The sequence below is a fragment of the Panthera onca genome, chromosome A1 (assembly GCF_046562875.1).
Source record: "Panthera onca isolate mPanOnc1 chromosome A1, mPanOnc1 haplotype 2, whole genome shotgun sequence".
Lineage (NCBI taxonomy): Eukaryota > Metazoa > Chordata > Mammalia > Carnivora > Felidae > Panthera > Panthera onca.
In genome coordinates, this window is record NC_138339.1 from 52663051 (window position 1) to 52685632 (window position 22582).

At 37.3% G+C, this 22582-nt stretch overlaps 1 protein-coding gene across 3 annotated transcripts in view; it reads right to left on the reverse strand.

The window, feature by feature from the left end:
* The window catches only part of GABRB2 (gamma-aminobutyric acid type A receptor subunit beta2), a 237480-nt gene extending 215109 nt beyond the window's left edge, over positions 1 to 22371 (reverse strand). The window contains exons 1-4 of one of the 3 annotated variants that reach the window (XM_060634932.3): positions 21847 to 22371; positions 20532 to 20760; positions 20279 to 20370; positions 19217 to 19284 (exon numbers count right to left, since the gene is read on the reverse strand). In XM_060634932.3, coding sequence (XP_060490915.1) covers positions 19217 to 19284; positions 20279 to 20370; positions 20532 to 20608 — 237 coding nt within the window. In that variant the 5' untranslated portion in view covers positions 20609 to 20760; positions 21847 to 22371. Of the gene's footprint in view, positions 1 to 19216; positions 19285 to 20278; positions 20371 to 20531; positions 20761 to 21415; positions 21496 to 21846 lie in introns of those variants that run through there. The other 2 variants (XM_060634934.3, XM_060634933.3) reach the window with 2 other exon arrangements.
* Positions 22372 to 22582: the final 211 nt, after the last annotated feature.

The window sequence follows — 22582 nt, forward strand, 5'->3', positions numbered from 1 at the left end:
TTTAGTTGTAATCAAGCAATAAAAAACAGATTGTCTCATTCTGTTCTTTAAATACATTTCAACCAATTTCAAAGACATTCAACATTAACAAAGACTTTCAAGGATTGAGGTTTAAACTTTATTTATCTGGTAGGCTTAGTTCATTGTTGACTTCCTTACTACTCTTACATCTGAAATATTACGGCATATTTATTAGCTGTTAAGTCACAACAATTATACCTCATTTTATGTACAATTTGGTACTCCTGCTTTGTTCTGCTCTTAGGTTTACTTTTTTAATCCTAGCCATAAATTCTAGTCCACAAACTTCAGAAAGGAATGAGGACTGTCTAAAGATGTCAAGTTGGGAACCATTCCTTAAATGCTGAGTACTCTGTTGTCACCAGCACTGATATGTAGACCCTTAACATAACTGTATGACCACTGTGAGAGCTCTGTACAATGACTTCTAGAACAAATTATGAAAATCAACCAAAATATTCTTGAATAAAAATTGAAGACTGAAGGTAAGCAATGATAAACACTTCTGAACCAAACTATGGTTTTGTTGTGCTATAACTTCTTAAGAGAAAGAAGCACTAATAAAAGGGATTATGTGTTATTCTACCACTAGCTTAACTCATTTCTTATGTAATTTCCATGAGTCAGACCTTTTTTAAGCTAGATCTGGCAGTAGTTAAAATAGTCAAAAAAACAGACATGGTCCTGACCTCATGAAGCACAGTCTAATGGGTTATGGGATCATTTCTCAGTAGAGAGAAACTGTTAAGGACTATGAGTAGAAAAGATTTTCTTGATTCTTACATTAATCAATATATTAACAAGGAGCATCCATACATTTTTAGGCCATACAAATTCACAATTTACTACAAAGCAAACCTGAACATAAGTTACTATAACTTTTGTTTTTATAAACAATATTAAAAAGCAAATCTAAGAATATTTAATATGAAACAAAAAGCTTCACATTATTTTCTATAATTCTCCCAATTTTAATACAAAGGTTATTTTCCTTTTTTAAAAAAAATGTTTATTTATTTTGGGGATCCTGGGTGGCTCAGTCAGTTAAGCATCCAACTCTTGATTTCAGTTCAGATCATGATCTCCTGGTTCCTAAGTGTGATCCCTGCACCAGGATCTACACTGATAGTGCTGAGTCTGCTTGGGATTTTCTCTCTCTCTCCCTCTTTCTCTGCCCCTCCCCATTACTCGCTCTCTCACTCTCTCACGCTCCCAAAAATAAATTATTTATATATTTATTAAATAAATTGTTTATTTTGGAGAGCGTGAGAGAGCACACACACAGGGGCCGGGGAGGGGCAGAGAGGGGTGGGGGGGGGATGGAGGTTCTGACAGCAGACAGCCAGATGTGAGGCTTGAACTCATGAAACATGAGATCGTGACCTGAGAAGTCTTTCGCTTAACTTGACTGAGCACCCAGGAGCCACAAGATGTTTTCCTTTTTATGCTTTCCATAATCTTAATTAGCAAAAATATACTTCTTCATTAAGTCACATTTTCAATACATTCTTATTTAATTTGAACCATCTCTCATTTAAGTAAAGTTGAAACAGATACATAAGCAAGAACAATAGATATGCAATTTCACATGCTCCATCTTCTATTGGTTTATATCCAGAGTACTTATACTCATACCATACTTATTGTTCTGAAACAGGAGTCATAAAATTTTTTCTGTGATGACCAAAGAGTAAATATTTTGGATTCTGTAGGCCATATTGTCTCTGTTATAACTACTCAACTCTGCATTTAAAATGCAAAAGCAGGGACACCTGGGTGGCTCAGTGGGTTGAGCACACAGACCATGATCTCATTATCATGGGATCAAGCTCTACATCAGGCTCCACGCTGAGTGTGGAGCCTGCTTGGGATTCTCTCTCTCTTTCTCTCCCTCTTTCTCTCTCTCTCTTTCTCTCTCTCTCTCAAAATAAACATTAAAAACAAATAAATTGCAACAGCAGGTATAGATAATATCTAACCAAATGGGCATGGGTGCATTCCAATAAAAGTTTATTTATAAAAATAGGCAAGTATAGGCCCTTCCTCTAAAATATCAATAATCTTTTGGCCAAAACTAGCTGAATAAAGATGATCATGATTATCAAAGCATGTCTCACTAAAGTCCAGTTTAAAAAATAAAAATTTTTACAATATATCTTTGAAGATAAATTTGATCATTATCTTTTAGAATGGACAATAAATCTATAGACAATTAAGAATTGGATTCCTTTTAATTGTGCTAGTAAGTTTTCTATTTATATTAGTACTGTACCTGTATTTTTTATGAAAATAAACAGAACCAAAATACATTTGTCAAAAGATCAAACCTTACTTGATACATCAGTCAGAAGCCTAAATTCACTGATGTGTATAACACATCAATATTTTAATATTAAAAACATTCACCTAATGTGTATACACACACACACACACACACACACACACACTTGCAAAACAGCATGGAATTCTACCCTTACTTTAGTTTTCCTATATTTATTTACAAGAAACACATTTTCCTGTCCAAGGATTTATAGTCTTTTCAAACTGATGTATGTGGCATTGCTATTTCATATGATATCCCCATCTACTAATGCAGCTAACTTAAATTTACCAACATCAAATAATTCAACATGAAGGTTAGAGGTTCTTATTTAAACAGAAAAAAAGTTATACTCTATTTTATGTATGTATATGTGTGTATCTATGTATGTGACAGCCAAATACCATATGCTATTGACAATGCTGGACTAATTTGTAGAAAGTCCTCCTCCATCTGTGCTTTTGCTTTTTCTTAAAGGCATTCTGACTTAACCAATACAAAAGTTACAACTCAACCAAGGAGACACTATAATTCCCTAAAATGTATATGTTATTCTATGTTTTCCCTAAAATTCAACATAGTAATCTCAAACTTCATGCACAACTAAACTATTCTTAGCTGAAGGATTCAACATGAAAACTAAAAACTTCTCAGGAAAGCAGATTGATAAGTCAGTGTATTTAAGATGGTCAAATCACTTATGAACTTAGACTACCATAATGGGAGAGCCTAACCTTTACAGTTTTCAATATTTGGCGATCAAGTATGATTCAAGGTCAATTAGGTTTAGTATTAAATCCAGACAAGTCTTCACTCTGAAAAAGGTATTTGTGGCTATATTCACACACTGTGTCAGTTAACATTGTTTTATTCTCTGGTTGTATCTGCCCTCAACATAAAACATGCCCTCTTCAACTGTCTGTAATTAAATCATCCATACATACATCAAGTAATAGATACCAGAGTTTAAACGTAGCATGTGATGATGATTTGGTTTACAGCAAAAAAAGGTTTCCTATTTTCACAAGGTTTGCAATATGCAAGATAAAAAGGGGATATATTAAAAGGAGACTTTAGCTTTAAATCTAAATTTTATGAACCTCATTGGGGTAAAGGAATGGAAGACTGCATCTTCAATGGTAATTCATGTTGGTTTTATGGGACCAAGTAAGTCAATCCTATGTTGGAGATTGAAATGAAATAAAACAATTATTTTAAATGTTTAAGTTGGTTAGGAATAATAAACTGAAAAAGTGCACAATATCTATCTATCTATCTATCTATCTATCTATCTATCTATCTATTCAAACAGGTTACCGATACCAAAGGTATTTCATGCATAAATTGCAATGGAAATGGTACTCGGAGTGGTAAAGATAAAAAACACCCTTCTCAGATGGTTATATGGCATTTGTTCTTTTGGCCAAGAATCAAAAATAATAATTGGATATAAAAATCCTAATTTCCATAACCATACAAACTGTAAAGTATTTAAGAATTAATTTAGCAAGAATTATGTAAAGCCTATGGGAATAAATTTAACAAGAAATGTGCAAGAGTTCCATGTAGAAAAGTATAATTTTACTGAAGGACACAGCAGACTATGTATAAATGGTGAGACATAGTATGGTTTTCAATACAAGGAGCCACTGCCGTTGAGAACTAAATTTTCTACCAAATTTCCAGCAATTACAACCAAAATGCTGGCACAGCATTTTTTTTTAACTTGCCAAAATATAAAGATTGTATGAAAGTGTAACTATCTCACAATGGTTAAGTATAAATAAATAGAAACATAATGAGGGGAGATTTGCCTTGATATTTAAGGTTAAAATAATTAAAACAATATTATGCTTACACTATACACACACACACACACACACACACACACATATATGTAGAGAGGGAGAGAGAGAAAGATGGAGAGAGAGAAATATTAATGAGGCAAATTACAGAGTAAAAACATAGACCTAAGGACAGATGAGATTCCCTATATGATAAAGACAAGATTTCAAATAATAGGGAAAGGATAGACTATTTCATTAAATTTTACTGTGACAAATATCTATCCATTTATCTACCTATCTGTCAAATCTGACAATACATGATTGTTTTACATAGTTTCATTCATGATACTAAAAATCCACAAAATAATCATAATGTCTGTCAAAATAGGATTGATTTAATAAAATCAATGAAATTCTATGCAACCCTTAGATATTATGTTGTAGAAAAATTTTAGATGTCATCAAAAGATGTTCACAAAATATTAAGAGCAAAAATCATAAAACATGATGTCTGATACCATTTGATAATATTTCACGTACCTCCCAAGAAGTCTGGAGGCTTACTGATCATTTTGCTAACAGTATTTATATCTGGGTGGTGATATTAATAGGCATCTTCACTTTTAATTATAGTTTACACTGCTACTGATTTTTCTGTAATGGACAGAAATAAGTAATAAAAACAATTCAAGATAAAAACAGAAAATATTTTTTAAATGGAAGAAAATTAAGAAAATCACATAACAGATAAATTTACCCACTTAACAAAATAAATATTACAAAAAATTTTCATTTAATTCCCTTAATTTCCAAATACAGAAACGCTGAACAAGAATTTTGTACAAGGTTTTATCACCAGTGACAAATTCAGGACAAATCCAGAACTCCCAGTCCCTGCTTTTGATATGAAAACTGACTTTTTCACAATAATTATAGAAATAATCTCTAGAAAAATTCAATAACATACTTTTAGCCCAAGGACTGCTACCTTTCAAAAGAAACATAGAGCTTAATAATTATATGTGTGTGTGTATATTATTAGATATATAAAATATACATACCCTAAATTTTATGTTTGATTTTAATCAACCCAATTGTATATTTGATAAAGTAGATAAAAAGAAATTAGAAACATTTTGCTTAAGCCACATATTGTTCTCAACCGTGAAGAACACAACTGTATTCAAACTGAAGTTTTTAGATTGACCTTGAAATACATCACAATTATTATTTCACACAAATGCTAATCATCAGCCTACTGAATATTTTGAGATGCTCTGATACTGAGATAGGTACCACCTCATTAAAATAACAAGTAAGGTATCAAGGGGTGATATTTTCTTCATTCTGAAAGTCATAAAACTTAATCAAGATCTAATTTTGTTCTTAATTCTCAAGATTACCATATCCTTTGCAGAGCAGATTTTTGTTTCAAGCATGAATTGGATTTATTCCTCAGTGATGAAAGAGGATTTATAATAGCCAGGAAAAAAGTAAATCATAATCTTCAATTTATCCACAAACTCTAATGATGCTGACATAGTGATAATTACTAATTTAACTGACCTCTCAATGAGTTAGATTGCCTACTTCCTTATGTTCTATTTATCTTAGTTTTGTAGGCTTCCCAAAAATCATCTGAGAATCTGGAATGTGGATTGTTAACAATCATCCTGGGAGATTATGATGGAGGCAGGTCCATTCAATTTTTTCAACTTCCTTTTTCTTTCACTTCAGAAAAACACAAAATAAACGGGATAGGGGACAAATCAGGCTCAAATTCCAGTTCCAGGTATACTGTAATTTTTCAAAACTGTTTTCATTGACTTTTTTTTAATTAAAATATGTATTAATTATCAAATGCTTAAAAGTACAGAAAGAATCCACATGCATTTTGATATTGTTGATTCCATATCACGTAATTCAAAAAGACAGTCCCTGATTTTATATATATATATATTTTTTTCATGGTAATCTTTGTTGCATACTTTACATATATAAATATTCATTTATACTAAACAGGACACAGTGACTATGTAGGAAAGGCCTTCTGCTATTTCTCAACTATTGAAAACACATTACACACTCTTCAAGAACAGGAATACATATGTCTATCCCTCTTCGCCTCTCCCTCTCTGCATCTCTCTTGCCCCTCTCTCTCTTTAAAGCTCAAAGACACAGCAGCATTTGATTTAATCAAGTTTTGTTCCTGCTGTATTTGCACTAGGCACTAAAACAACAACAAAATGGGAAACCCAGAGCTCTAGGATTGTGGCTACTTTTTTAATGAGAACATAAACAATTAAGAAGTATTCTGTCCCAATCTGGGAATTTTAACACCAAGACACACCTATAGCATTGCCACTTTGACTAAAGTATCCTAAGTAGAAAAAGTTCCATTAACAACAAATTTCCACCTAAGTGGTGGGGATGATGATCAGAGTCAGTTTGGTAAATTAATGAAATAAAGACATTTTAAAATGTGGCTTTCAAAGCTGGTTCATTAAATAGATAGACAGTAAGAGTTTCCTGGTCTGTTAGAAAATGTATAATTAAGATATGAACATGAAAGCTGATCTTTCTGAATAACCAGAGAATTATATATATATATATATATATTATATATATATATAATATATATATATATTTATATTTATATATTTTATAATATATATATATATTTGTTAGAAAATATTACTCTGTAGTGTTAAAAAGCAATTGGCAAAATGATTTTATTCAGATTTCTTATAGAACAGAACTTAGCCTCCAACAAGCAGTCTAAAATAAAGCACTGAAAAAAACCTGAAGGAAATGAGGAAACTATGTTTTTCATATGCTCTGTAATTTTACATATCTCTCACGTGTAAATTTGGCAAGTACTTAAAATATTATGACTTTTAGAATAACAAAGTATTCTCTAATGAATTCAGTTAGAAAAATGGTTTGCCACACCGACAAGCTAGTATGATTCAAGTAAACACTTAAAAGCATTCTTCCAACACATAAGCCAGATGCAAATTTACGCAGCCTAGCAGATCAGCCCCACCAAAAGAAAGAGCTGGCTTAACAGTGCTTGAAAGAGGAAAGGTTTACACAACTGACTGATGGGAGAATGCTTCAAGGGGTCTATTAACTCAAACACTCATTTGGAAAAAGAAATAGAAATACGTCTTTACAAAATAAGTCTTTAAGTTTCTTTGTAGGTCAAAGAAAGCAGACAGAAAAAAATATTTAAATTTCATTTTTTGGAGCACAGTATCTGCAACAATGGTAAGTATACAGAAAGGTGATTAGATTTTACAACCTAACAATGGGCACCTATTCACTTATATTTAAAGCTGTTGACAACTCTCCTTCTTATTTATGATATTCCTTAAAATGGCCTATAAATCATTCTTTAAAGATTAATGTTAAAATATTTCCTGAAACATCTACAGTTGATGAAATGTCAACAGCCTCACAAAACAGGACAATTTGTAAAGATGATCTTTGCATGATTATTTAAGAGCTACCTGTCTGATTATACCGTCCCTTGTAAAATCCATTTAAACGGTAGTCCTAAGAAGCAAGAAGATTCAATAATTACTTTAAAACAAATGCTCCCTCCTGGAAGGGAGGAACAGCACACTCTCTAAAATATTACTTGTTCTATGTTGATGCTTTAGAAATTGGAAGGTAGGAATAAATGGGACTGTTTCCACAGAAGAAAGTCACCTTTCACTTATCTATATTCCAAGCCATACTATCCAATATTTCCCCTTAGCAGGATAATAATGAAGAATAAAATGGCCTTTAATTTCCATTATTGTTCACTATATCGCTATTTTCATAGAAAATGCAAAACCCTAAACCAGTGTCAAGATGACCATGAGATGCAAATATAACTTTATACATATTTTATAAAATCCTCTTCTTTTAAGTTTATTTATTTATTTATTTATTTTGAAAGATTGGGGGCGGGGGCAGAGAAAGAGGGAGAAAGAGAATCCCAAGCAGGCTCCATGTTGTCAGCATAAAGCCCAATGTGGGGGTGGGCTTTCATTTCACACAACTGTGAGATCATGACTGGAGCCCAAATCAAGACTTGGATGCTCAACTAACTGAGCCACCCAGGTGCCCCTCAAATCCTCTTTAAACCTCTACTTTGAGTATGTTTGATAGTGAACATTATGTATTAGTTTATAGCTAGATAAATACACATTTATTAAGCAAGTCAAGTAGATTAATTCTCATGATGCAACCATCATTTCTATTTAAAATAAAAAATAAAATAGTTGAGTGAGAAGTGGCTTTTAAAAACTATTTAAGGGGCGCCTGGGTGGCTCAGTCGGTTAAGCGTCTGACTTCAGCTCAGGTCACGATCTCGCGGTCCGCAAGTTCGAGCCCCGCGTCGGGCTCTGGGCTGATGGCTCAGAGCCTGGAGCCTGCTTCCGATTCTGTGTCTCCCTCTCTCTCTGCCCCTCCCCCGTTCATGCTGTGTCTCTCTCTGTCTCAAAAATAAATAAACGTTAAAAAAAAATTTTTTTTAAATAAATAAAATAAAAACTATTTAATTTAATAAACTATGTAAAAGTCTGGAGATAAACATTTTATAAAAATGTTTTTGATGCAATGGTCTTCTACCAATTAGGCACTGAATTATTGATCTTTAGAGGAGCAACCTCAAGATGTTTGTTTAATCACTGAGGCCTAAAGTTTAAGCACATACTTCAAGAATTATAATTAGGCAGCCATAAATAATTAATAGGGAGCTATTCAGTGCCATTGTCCCTATATGTAACGTGTAATGCTACTATTACTAACCACCAATTACATAGCTACCTTTCTAAACAAGGATAGCAAAATCATATTACCATGAAATGTATATTAAAATATAAGTATTTCTGATATTTTTCAGACATCTTAAAACTAAATAATCAATACAGCTATTATTAATTTTTTCATAGTATCAAACACTGTGCTAGGTCCTCATCCCTCCACCATTTTGCAACCATTGTTCAACCTTTGTTCTTTTTAAATATAGAACTGCGATCATTTTAATGATGTGTCAATAAAATTAGTGTGGAAGTTCCAAATGACATTTTATAAAAATAGAAATCAGATCTGGAAAATGTTTTTCAATGTTCTCATACTTCCTTTATGAAGTGTTTTCTGCCTTTAACTTTGTTCCTTGTGAAGATGCTTAAGGCTCTCTCACAGTGTCAGAGCACCCACCCAAGAAATCCCAAGGTCTCTTCTGCAGAGCCATCAAGATCCTATGCAATTAAGTTTCACTCTACATATTCATACCCTCCATATGCACCCTACCATTCTGATCCACTTACATTAGCTGTGAAATCTTAGAAATTATATAATCTATCCAGTTGTTAGTTTCTGCATTTCTAAAAGAAGATGATAATACTATTATCTAGGTCATTGGATTTCTGTGAGCATTAAGATAGTCATACATACCCTAAATTTATATTTTTGCAATATTACTATTGCTAATATGCAATGGTTTTCTTCATGCTGTCTATACCCTACTGCCCTTTCCCACAGGACTGTTCTAATTTTCCATCTATTCAAATTGCACTGATTCCATTTGTTCAGTTCAACTCTCTTTGCCATGAAGTCTCTTTCTGCAAATCCCACCCACCCTTACTACTTAGATCTTTATATTGTTGTAAAAATCCATATTACAACTAGAGGCCAGTCAGTTGTTGTCAAATTCTTTTATTACTAATTATCCAGCTTCCAACTTCACTATAAAATTCATGTTCCTCTAACAGTGCCTTTCAGATCGTACCTGTGTCAGTCACGTAGAAAACTTAACATGAAGACCCCTGAACGCCATCCTAGACTGAGGAGTCAGACTCTGAATATGGGCCTTAAAAATATGAATATTAACACTAGACTCAGAGATTCTACTGCACAGAAAAATTTGACAATCACTGTAAAACTTGATTCCCAATTTTTTATTTTGACTCTTTTACCTGAGAGACATACCAGTCTCCTCTCCCACCATCTGAAACACTCTTCTCTCCATCAACCCTCACCTCCCTCTTCAGGCAGTAAGATTAATCTTTCTTGACTCTAGAAAGTACCTTAGTCCCATTTCCCATCCTTCCACAATCCAGCTTAACTGGTAGAGTGCTGCTTAAGTTAGCCCTTGATAAACACTTCCTGGTAGCTTGATGTACTGAAGTCCTTCAACTACCCTTTCAACCAATTCTGCCAATCCATGTTTGGCAAGCATCTACTAATTGTCTGGCATCATGCTGGGCACTTTCCATGAATTTGTACACTTCAAAATCTCCAATCTTCCTCTATGGCTTACTTTTGTATCACTTTTCTAAGATACAGGTAGATTCACCTTTAAAACTTCATTAATTGTTGCTATTGTGTTAGGAGAGAAGTTATTTTAGCTTCAATTGCCAAACAATTACTTCTAAGTTAAGACCTCTTGGCAAGTAAGTGGGCAGTAGGGGCCAAATTATAGTGCAAGGAAAATAAGACTTGGCAATAAAAATGCCGATAGAATGTTAACAAAATGAGCACCAGCAAGAGACAATGGGCTAAAGACATTCCTATATTTTTCCATATAAATGGCAGCAGGATAACATAAAGCCATGTCTCTCCTTGCATATATATATATATATATATATATATATGCGCACATATATATATATACACACACATATATATACATAATGCAAATGAAATGCACATAAATCTTGTGTTTTAAAAACTCATAACCCCTGCTTCTTGTTCCTCTTTTAACTGTTCCTAAGTATTTTTGTCATCTGAAAAGTGTAAATTGATTTTGGAAAAACTGATTAATATCAGAATAGAAACAGTAAAGAGTGGCTGTGTAAATATGAGTCAACTTGATATATCATTTTTTAAAATTTCAATTTATACGCTACTTAAATCCAGTTCTCTATTTTGTATGTGATTTGTATATTATTGTTAATGGTGCAAAAGTAAAAGTAAATATGGGAGTACCCAGGTGGCTTAGTCAGTTAAGCATCCAACTTCGGCTCAGGTCATGATCTCATGGTTCATGGGTTCGAGCCCTGCATCAGGCTCTATGCTGACAGCTCAGAGCCTGGAGCCTGCTTTGTATTCTGTGTCTCCTTCTCTCTCTCTGCCTCTCCCCTGCTTGTGCTCTGTCTCTCTCAAAAATAAATAAACATTAAAAGAAAAATTTAAAAGATAAAATAAATAAGTTTATTTTTAAATAATCGATAGCTATAATTATGACTAATAATCTATAAAATATATTTTAAAATTGTTTCTCAAAAAATTCAGAATGAATAAAAAATAAAATGTCAATATATTCATTATATGTTTGTAAGATCGAGCAAAAATACCCACCAGTTTACACTGGTGGTAGTAGAGATGTGTATTTTTTATAAAGAAAGCATAAATCTGTAAAAATATGCATGGTGTATTAAGTGAAAATATAGACTATAAAATTATCTCTACAAAACAAGTGTAATGTGTAAAACATGAATAAGCTAATAGACGAGAGCTAGAAGGTAATACAAATTAAAACACAGTTTTAATAAAATAATAGGGATATGGGTAATTTTTGCTTTTGATATTTGTTGGTATTTTCAAATTGGTTTTGTCACAATGTACCACCAAACATAAATGAAAATGGTGACGAAGCACAAAATCAATGAGAAAATCTCAGTGACAAATCTCTTTTCTCTAGTTGCTTAGAGACAAAACCACAACACCATTCTTTACACCAGTGGCTCTCAACTGGGGACAATCCCCTCACCCCACATGGCACATTTAGCAATTTCTGGAGACACTTTTGGTTTTCACAACAGCACGAGTACTTCTGGCAGCCGAGTGGAGTAGAGGCAAGAAATGCCATGAAATTTCTTACAATGCACATGACCGCCCACTCACAACAAAAAAGTATCTGGTCCAAAGTGACAGCAAGGCTGAAGGTAAGAAACTTTGTTATAGAATGATCATAAAACAAATCGTGCCCTTCGCCAAAGTTAACATATATACACCCTTCCCATATAGTTAGGAAAAACACTTTGATTTACATTCTTAAAAAATTCCCACAACCACTTAATTACTTGGAGGAGCACACTTCCGAAGCACACATGATCCACTAAAACATGAAACTTGAGATACTTCCTTAGCCTGCTGTCTCCTGCAGAGGAAGCCCATTATCACATCTTTATTTCATGCCCATAGTTAAGCAAGAGCATTGTTCAGGGTACCCACAAGGTAACAGCAAAAAAATTGCCCTAAGAGTTAACTAGAAAAAATAGACTTATAAACTGTCAATATCAAGTGTTATAGATGTTTTAAAATAGGTAAGTCTTCTAGAGATGTAATCTTTATAATGAGTCTCATTTATACTACATGGGATGGAGGAAGGAAAGCTCTGGGAAGAAAAGGAAAAGAATTCAACCACCTTTAGGAGAATTATCTGCAGAAGCAATTAACCAGAAATCAGAAAAATGTGTTCTCAATGAAAAAAAAAGTTCAATTGAAAATGAGGTATTTATGATAACAAAAAGGGGGGGAAAGGGTGTGGTGTTTTCACACAGTGTCCACTCACAGCCCATAACCCCTGAGATTATGATTCATAAACATGTAGCAGCCAGTATTTTCTGGCAATTACTGGCCTTAATTGTTATCTGATAGATTCTTCTAGGGCAAAAGAAAATTATTAGACAAGTTAACCAAACAGCACCCATTCATAATGACAGAAATTACAACACATGAAATATTCTGGATCTTATGTAAATTTTCCTTTATTGCATGGTTTAAATCATGCTCAACAGATGTAATTTAAAGTATGTGTTTCTCAAGGATGGGTATCATTTCTTATATTTAATATATACTGAATAAACTACCTACTTGGAATCACTAATAAAATTAAGATTTTTTTTTTAAGGCGAAGAGAGTGAGGAGTATCATCTTATGATTAGTTTCTCTGATCTATCCACTCTTTCAAAAAATAGCAACTACAACAAAACAGGGTTCTCAAGGAATGAAAATGATTTTTTTTAACGAGTCTTTGCTACAACTTAAAACTGCAGCATGGTTAAGATCAAGCAATGTGAAGTCAATCATTTGTTAGCTGTGTGACCTTGAACGAGTCACTTAACCTCTCTTGGCCTCAGGTTCCTCTTTTGTAAGTAGGTTGATGTAGCTACCTCACTGTTTTTATAGGAGCATTGGATGAAATAATGCAAATCAACAGAATACTTACATGAGTTAAGAACTCAATAAGCACTAGCTTTATTCTATTCTATTTGTGTTACATGACGTGGAAAATGTTGGGTAATATACAAGAGAGGGAGAGGGGATGATGGCGCAAAGGAGTAGAAGAAAAAGGAGAGAACATAATAGCTTGCTAAAAGTTGGGTAGGAGAACTTCTAAGCATAATTCACTTAGGCTTAAGCCTGCCTGTAGTCGGAGAGTGTTCATATACACTTCACCATGCTTCATTGCTTCTTGGCTATCCTTCTGTGTGTCCCAGGTAACCTCACTTACTTACCCTTTCTCCACAGAGGCCAATTTTAACCTCCTCTATTCTCAATAGGAAATGTCTCCCATGTTGGAGAGAATACAGAGGTCTTCAATTAAGTGAGCCTTTAGCTTCCTGTCCCACCGCCCCACCCATCTCCTGTGTTGTATCTGCAACCTGCTCCCTTCCAAAGGAAACTTCTCCAAATTATATATCACTCCTTTTAGTAATTGCTCTCTCCCCATTTTACTTCGGATCCAAACTTTTCAAAAGTATAGTTCCCAACTACCAAAGGTCCTCTATATTTACCAGTGAGCTCTTGTTACTACTACACTCGGTAGATGAATCTCACAACTTATTTCAATTGATCATTTTGGCATGTGACACAACTGATAACTTCCTTCTTTTTTAAACTCTCTTGTACCTCCACACTTCCAAAACACTGTTATCTGCAGGTTTTCTTCCTAACTCTCTGATTGTTGCTTAGCTCCTTGTTACTCTTTGTGGACTCCTTTTCAGTGTTCCTCGACTTGTGCTCACCAGATCTCCAACTGTAGCTGTCTTTTCACTTTCCCTTTTTAATTTTGTCCATTCATACTGTTATAAATACTACCTATACAGTGACAATGTAGAAGCTCACCTCTCTAGTCATGACTTTTTTACGTAGCTCTAGACCTGTATTTCCCAATCCCCACTGGGAGATTTCATGTGTGTTGAAAAGTCAACATATCCCAAACTGAGCTCACCATCTGCCCGTATACCTAATCCCTCACTCCCGCCTCCAACTTGGATGCCCCTTTTGTTTCTGAATATTAATAAATAGTACCATCAGAAATTTGGGATTCACCAGGTCCTTCTGCTTCTACCTCATAAATGTGCTGTTTTTCTTTCTTCTATTTTACATCCCTGCCTCAATTCATCAATTCTTCCTGGATTTTTGCAGTGAGTTTTCATCTTATCCCCCAACTTAAGTCTTGCTTAACTCTTCATATTTCAGAAGCATCTTCTTCAAGTGTGAATCTGTTCATGCAATTCTCCTATTCACATCCTTTCATGGATCTCTACAGTCTTTGGAACAAAATTTAACACTTCAAGCTGCAAAAATGGTCTCTATAATTTGATCACCACCTGTGATCTCAATACAAGCTTTTATCACCTCCTTACTCCCACTCCCAATTCCAGTCAAAGTTACTTGCAAATTCCTAACCCCATTTATTTTTCTGTGTCTTTTTCTCCTATGTGCCATTATTTCTACTTGGAACATCTATCCACAATCCTTTAATTTCTAGTTAATTTCTTCACCTATAAATTTCTATGTAATATCTTAGTATTCTGCATTCCCAATATACCCTTTGTATTTCCTCTTTCAAAGCACTTATAATCCTGTATTGTGATTTTTTCTATATTAAACAACGAATGCCTTGAATTTGAGGACTAGGATTCTATGCTCTGTTTCTCCACATATATGGTACGGTGTCTAGTGAATAATAACAAATTGCTGCTATGAAAACAAATAGTTTACCCAATATTTGTGGCATTCACCCAGAGTCTAACATCCAACCAGTCATTGTGTATAGAGCAAAACCACATGGAGTGATATATTATAACTGTCTACATGTAGTTTATAACATGATCAGGAAAACAGAATGAATATGTAACACACACAGCATTTTGAAATGGCAAATAACAAATGAATGGTGAAACCAAGAAGTGACAAAGGAATTCATGGGAAATACAGACCACTAGGTACTCATTTAGCTGCTCATAAAAAAGCTTTAAAGAAAAGATAAGACTATGCTAAGCATAAGTACAGTAAGAGTCTACAGAAGAATTAAGAATAGTGAGCACCTAGATATTAAGTCTCATGAGGTCAGGAAACAAATCAATTTTGTTCATTGCTCTGTCTCTGAGGCCTACAACATGGCTGGATCATAGTAGCTGCTAAATAAGCATTTGTGTTGAATTGAATTTTAAACTGTGCATCTGGTGATGCAAGAAAACATCTGTTTTAAAAAAAAAAGGCAGCAGTTTTCTTCATTTGCCATTCCATAAAAAGGTAATTTGTGTGTGTGTTTACTAGAACTCTTTCCTCAAAAGTGAAATATTGCTTCACTCTTTGGTTGGCAAATGTGTTGTTTCAAGATGGAGAAGAATCTACTTTAAATGAAGAGAAAGCTATTTCAGTCCATAATTCTCAGAGCCAATTTTGGATCTTAAAATGCACTTTTCATCAAAGAACCTTAACAAAAAGATCCCTGCCAATGTAACCAAGACATCTAAAAATATTTCATTCTAGAGCCAAGCTTTCCACTCAGGAGCATTCTAATTGAAATCACATTCTTCCAAAGATCTAGCATTGGGCCAACAGTCACCTGAGTAAGCTACCGTCCTCACCTTCACGAGTAAGAACTCACAACTGTATGACATTTAGGAATTCTGCATTTTCCTTACATTTATGCTAGATTTCCATGTTTTCCTGGAACTTTTTTGTACTCAACAGAGCTACCAAATAAACCAAACCAGAAATACATATAACTTTGAGTTGGAAGTCAAATTAATATGTCCCCTCTCAATTCACACATAAAAAAAAAAGAAAAAAAACAAACTTGAGACCTAGTATATTACCTTTAGGGCAGCAGCTGGAGTGGACACAAATTTTCTTGAATGATAGCCTGTTATTCAGTCTTCTACATAAGCTATGTTCACGGAACATCAACACTTTCACATATTTAGTTTTGTTAATTCTGGTAGTCACCTGAAATAGGTACAATGGGACTATTCCTCCTCTTTAACAGGTGAGGAAATTTAGCCCTGTCCATCTGTGAATTCCCTGAGGATGACTGAGCAGCAGAAGCAGAACTAGTATTCAAGCCTCCTGATTTGGTTCAGATTTTTCGATCATTGTCATTTACCAAGAGTATCACATTGACATGTCTCTTTTCCTTCGGTACAAATGAGTCAGTGACAATCTAAATGGTCTGGAGCCTACCATCCTTCAAAGGAAGATTCGCCATAGTAAAAGAAAGTTACAATTACCAGAGGTTGCAGGTAATAAAAGATAATGAGGCAAAAACATGTATGTTAATCACTTTTGAGGTTTCATTTAAATAATCAACCATTCTTTCAGAACTAAAAATAATCAAGACATATTAACACTTTTAGACCCCTATACTAGAGGTAATATGCCACAAACATCTTTATTTTATTTACACACCAATGATGAAATTTCCCATCTGTTGCTTCAAATCAAATAAGCATACTTAAAAATAACATACATCACAAAATTTTTCTTTGAAGGATTAATTTAAGTCACTATAATGTTAGCTGAAATAAGTGTTAATTTTTCAACAAGTAAAAAATGTGTCTGGACAAGTCCACATGTGGTAGCAGTAGGCTAAGAAAGGAATCTGGCATGGAATTTTTAACATTTCGTTCTAATCATTAATGCTGCAGTACTGGCCTATTTACAACCTGACATTTGTTTTTGCACTTTCAACATCCCATGATTTTTCATCAACAGTAAACAGCTTTAAGAGATGTCACCCCACCTTAGCTGGGTCTATATTTTGACTAGCAGGTCTTGGCATTGTGTCCAGCTCAGACACCTTTCCAAAATGCTGTATGCAGGTAAAAGGCGAACAAAATTTAAAACACACACACACACACACACACACACACACACACACACACACAGCACAGCACTACTCTAAACAGTTGGGGGATATAATATATCCAAGTTCATAGCTGACCTATCACAGGTGACCTATCATCTCATCATTGTTTGTTTAGAATCTATTTCCTAATTTTCCATAGGACACCATTTTTGTGATGCTCCAAAGAGGAGGGTTGTAAAAAAATAACATAAATCAAAAGGCAAAAGAAAGCAGCCCAATTTAACCACATGCAGGACGCACAGAACCACACCTGATTTCTGTTATCACTTTGTGTCTAGCAACACAATTTAGATTCAAGTCTTTGGGACTTAGGAAGTACCCACATTAGGACCTTTTTAAATTTTTCTAGTAAAACTCAAAATTTAAACTAATGAAAGACCTCTAGAATTCCACAAAAGCGAATATTTGTGCATCTGAGAAATTAGTTTCCCAAGGAAAATGTATTCTCTAGACACACAGGGAATTTTCATAATATGTGGGAAATCTGTGGTTCTGAATCACCCAGTATTGTCTCAGTCTGTGTTTATATCCTATATGAAAAAAAAGCCTTCCCAATAATTAGAATATAAGAAGATACATGGCATTAAAACTTTGTGGAAACTTTATAGAAAGAGTTGAATGTTCCCTGGAGTAGTTATGTTTTATAATGTCATAATGCTAATGACTATCACCTGTCTTTGGACAATGTATAGGGATGAGGTTAGTTATTTGAGTTTTCTCTCTATTTAAACTCTGGGAATATGAAAATCTGCATAATATTAAGAACATATCAACTACTTTTGCTCTCTTGAGTTAATTAGTAAATGTCCTAACTTTCAAGTCCTGATGGCTGGCTGAGAAGTCTTTTACATAAAACTTTACACACTACACCCTTTTCTTTATTAGTGCATTTCATTTCTAGGAAGAACCATGCCACAACAGTCTTCTGAAATGTGCGGTGTGCTTTCAGTATTGAAAGTAACATTACCATCTTACAGTCAAATGTGGCCTTTCTAGACAGACTTTTCCAAGGGAGAAAACTTTAACAACACAGAGTAGAAAAGTCACTGGAGAAAGAAGCAGCCCAAGTATTCTGGGGTATCTAGGACACTTGTCATGGTTTTGTCTGTCTGCAGTGCCCCCACATGGGCAGCAGGGGGCGCTCCTGCATGAAACAAACCCCCCACAAGTGTCCCTGGTCAGGAAGAGAGAGGCTTTTTCTCAGCATTTGCCCCAATTCCAAGGAGGTAGCCACTAAGGAGTGCTGCTGTCCATTAACTGTATAAGCTTAGGACATGCAGTGTACAACATTGAAAAAGTGACTAGATAGGGCACATGGGTCTGAGCCTACCTTCAGAACACAGGGTGGACAATTTTTTAATTTATTTTTGTGGGGAAGAGACATTAAAAGAGCAGGTGAACAATTGTGGGGGGAGGTGACAGCCATCAGCTTGTAAAAAGGCCATCTCTGAAAGCAACAAGTGGACATCTGTATCCCAGGGTCATTTATTTAGTCTATTAGCGACAGTTTAGTTTGTAAGATTATATTCCTTGTGAAATAGCCTCAAAACCGTTCCCTCTTTTCCTGACCCCACTCCAAACTCAGAAAATCACCTGATGAACCTGTTTCCTCAATAAACCTTAGGAAATGTGGCTTCTGCAAGGGATCTTGTGCATGTGGTTGTGTTTTGCACATGAATTATGATGCATTTTACTTGCTCTGTACCAATTCTCAAGTATCCGAACCAGGTTGGAAAAATCATTAGGGACCAAAAAGCAAGGGCTCTGAAACCTCAAACACAGTGGGTTCCAAAGCAAAATGCCCAGCCCTCATCCCCATTTCATATGCTTACTCATGCTTATGCCACCCCCACTGACTGACCCCTTCCTACTTCCTGTCCCCAAATGAAGGTCTGCAGAGGTACAACTATAAACCTCAGTACTCACCATATTGACTTCGGAAACCATATCGATGCTAGCAATGTCAATGTTCATTCCCACGGCCACAGGGGGACCTGCGAACCAAGATGGCCAGCCACGTGATTTCTCAGAACTTCATTCATTCTCAGCAAGAGTAGTCCCTGGGCTTGGGGTATTCTGCCCCAGATCCCTCCCCCACTGTTCACCCTCATTGCTCCTTTTTAAAAAGAGTGCCAGGCACTCCTCTAGGAAACGCTCTATGGAACACGCACACACGTGCCTTTGTGGAAGAGATTCCAATTCTGTCTACATATGTAGCTGTCTCAGTGTGAGAATACACATAACTCACAGAAGCACAGGAATCAGTCTAGCTCAAGGGAATTTTATATATTGCACTAAAACCCCCTCCTCCTCATTCTTTCCCACTGTCCTTCAGTGAGCAGGTTTAACTCTTTGAGCTTCATAAGAGTCTAAAGCAAAATTAAATGGGCATAACAGTGTATCTAAGGCTGCAGCAAGGGGTCCTTCACCCTTCTCCCACCTACCTCCCCACCTACCTTCTGGCGCTCCCGAACCCCCCCTCCCTCCCACCGCCCTAAGCAGTGGGGCTTCCAGGACTGGAGAATACCCAGACACCAGCCACTTTAAACCATGCCAGAACTCTTCCAAAGTAGGCGGGCACAGGGGATTAATGCCACTTTTCAACCAATTGCCTGCACATTTTATTCTCAAAAATGTTCACGATGGCCTCCAGTAAGCCAGGTTCTCTGGGTACACCATTAACTAAACTTAAGAGGCTGGTATCTCAATGAAGCAAAGACGGTGAAGCAAAGGATTTTAGCAGTGAAGGTGAAGAACAGCAGTCACCTATAAACTCTAAGAGGGTCTCACTGAAAGACCATCTAAGTGCTGGATACTGACAAATAGGCTTAAGTTTGGATCACTTTCTCAATATGGTAACACAGAGACACATCCGATATACCACATGCAGCCAACAATAGGGAGAGGGAAGGCACAGCGCACACAAAGCTCAAAAGACAGCTTAGGCTATAACTAGGCTGTTTCTTATTTCCAAGGCAACCCCATTACCTCCAAAATCTGGTCTCAGACGAATGTCATAGCCTTTCAGGAGTCTATCCACTGTCTCTTTAACCAGCGACATATTACTAGGGTCATTGACACTAAAAAAAAAAAAGAAAAGACAATAAACAGGCATCAATAAGGCAGCAGGCACAGCGTCTTCAGCATCTATCCGATCCTCACTACAGATCCCTGCTCACAGAGGTATGCAGACAGAGCCCTTCAAAGTGAAATGAAAAAGAGAAATGCTGGGCACACTTACCTCTGCGCACAGACAGCGGCGATTATTAAGGGGAATGACCAAATCCCAAAGTAGCCCTTTTTCCGGACTCTCCACATCCCTTTAGTTTTTGATGGGATTGAGGGTTTCACTGAAGAGAGGAGATCCAACTTAGTCTGCCCAGTGCAGTAATTCTAATGTGAGGCGCATGCGCACGGTGTACCAAAACATCAAAGGGGCAGCGGCGGCTGCCTGGGACCGAGCAGATTTTCTTGCTAAGGAAAAAAAAAAAAAAAAAAAAAAAAAAAAAAAAAAAAAATTAAAGGGGAGAAAGAAAAAACATATATGTGTACAACATATACATAGTTGAATATCACCCCACTGGAGGGCCCAGAGTAAAATCTTTGTTTTCCTTCCGTTAAGACAAAAACAACTAGAGCCTCGGGTAAGTTTTGGTAGTTGCGGGAGGCAGTTTTGCACCTCACGGGTTGTGGGTTTTTGGGGCGTGTATGTATGTTTCCTCTTAAATATGCAAAACCAGATTAGGAATTTAAAAGACAGCAGGTGTGGAGTGCTAGTGGAAGACGGGTGCCTGGGAGCCCATTTCTGGTCTCAGCAAGCCTATGAGGCGAGGAGTTTGAACTTTATTTCCTGGAGAATAGCATCCCCTGCGTGGGGCGAGACGTGTGCTGGAGGTGGGGGTTGTGCGGCGGGGGTTGGGGGGGAGGGACGGTGGGTGCAGTAGTCGAAGGGGGAGGGAGGAAAGAAACCAATGGGAGAAGTGCTGAGCAATCCATTGGATTTGGGGCGGGGAGGGGGGTTAGAGAATAAGAAATAGAAAAATAAAAAAGAAAAAAAAAGAAAAGAATAAAATGGTGCCTGGTCTCTTCTAGGAGTCAAGGAGCACGCTTTTCTTCACTACTCACGAGCGATTTCTTTCTCCTTCTCCTCACCCTTTACCCCCTATTCCCAGAGAAGAAAACGTCGGGGTCCCGGTTTCTTGCCGTGTGACGTGCCTGACCCGCTAGTCCGGATTATTTATAGAAAGGGGGGGGGGGGGCGAGGGGAGCAGAAAGGCAACGTTCTCTCTCCAGGTTTCGGTCTGATTCTGCATTGGGAAATTATTAGTGGGGAGGGTGGGGTTTGGATCAGGGGGTGCTGGGACACGGGGGCGTGGGGAACGCGCGTGGCTAGCACCCGAGCCTGGGTGCAGGGGGCGAGGGGGCTGGGGCGGGGACACGGTGCAGGAAGGGCGGGTGGCCCTGGGGCGGACCCCCACCCGACGCCCCCTCGGAGCACGCGCACAGGCGCGCGCACGTGCAGGCACTCTCCCCACCCGCCCCCCGCCCCTCCTTACCTCGCCTGCTGGCGCTCGCCGCCCACTCCCGCCGCGTGCTGAGCTGTAGCCTCCGGCCTCTCTGCCCTGGGCGGAGAGCCGGGCGTGTGGCGGCCTGGGACACCTGGCTATTCCGGGGATGTGTGTGCCTCGGGACGGGAAAAGCCAGAGCAGTCCCTAGAAGGCAGCAAAATGAGGATGGGGCCCAGGAGCGCCAGGGGGCCCGGTGTTCTCCCCCGGTCTCCGCGCCAACCCTCGTCCTCGCTTCCCTTCCCAGGGCGGGGGGACACTCCCACACCCTGAGATTGTCTCTTCCCTCCCGCCCGAGGCTTTGCCGGACTCCCCACGGCTGCCGAGTCCCAGAGGTGGCAGCGAGCGAGCTCTGTGGTCGGAGAGGGAGGGAGATACTCAATTCAGGGCAGAAATGTTTCCTCAGCTCGCGGGAGAGAGACGTGCCGCGGGCGCCGCGGGCTGCCACTAGGCTGGGGGGATCTGGGCCGCGTTAAGGAGCCCGAACCCAAGGCTGGGACGAATGCCTCCCCGCTACTCCCGAGTTATCTTGGAACAGGGGAGGGGGGGGGAGGGGAGGGAGGGCAGGTGCTCCCGGCGGCCCCTCCCCCTACTCCTCGGTGCAGAACTGGAAAAGCGAGAGCGCAAACCTACATCCTTGGACCCAGAGCAGTTTTCGCTTCTCACTCTTGAGGGCTGACCGTTGCTGTCTATTAACTGGGCGCTTACTACTTGCCTGGAGTGCTTT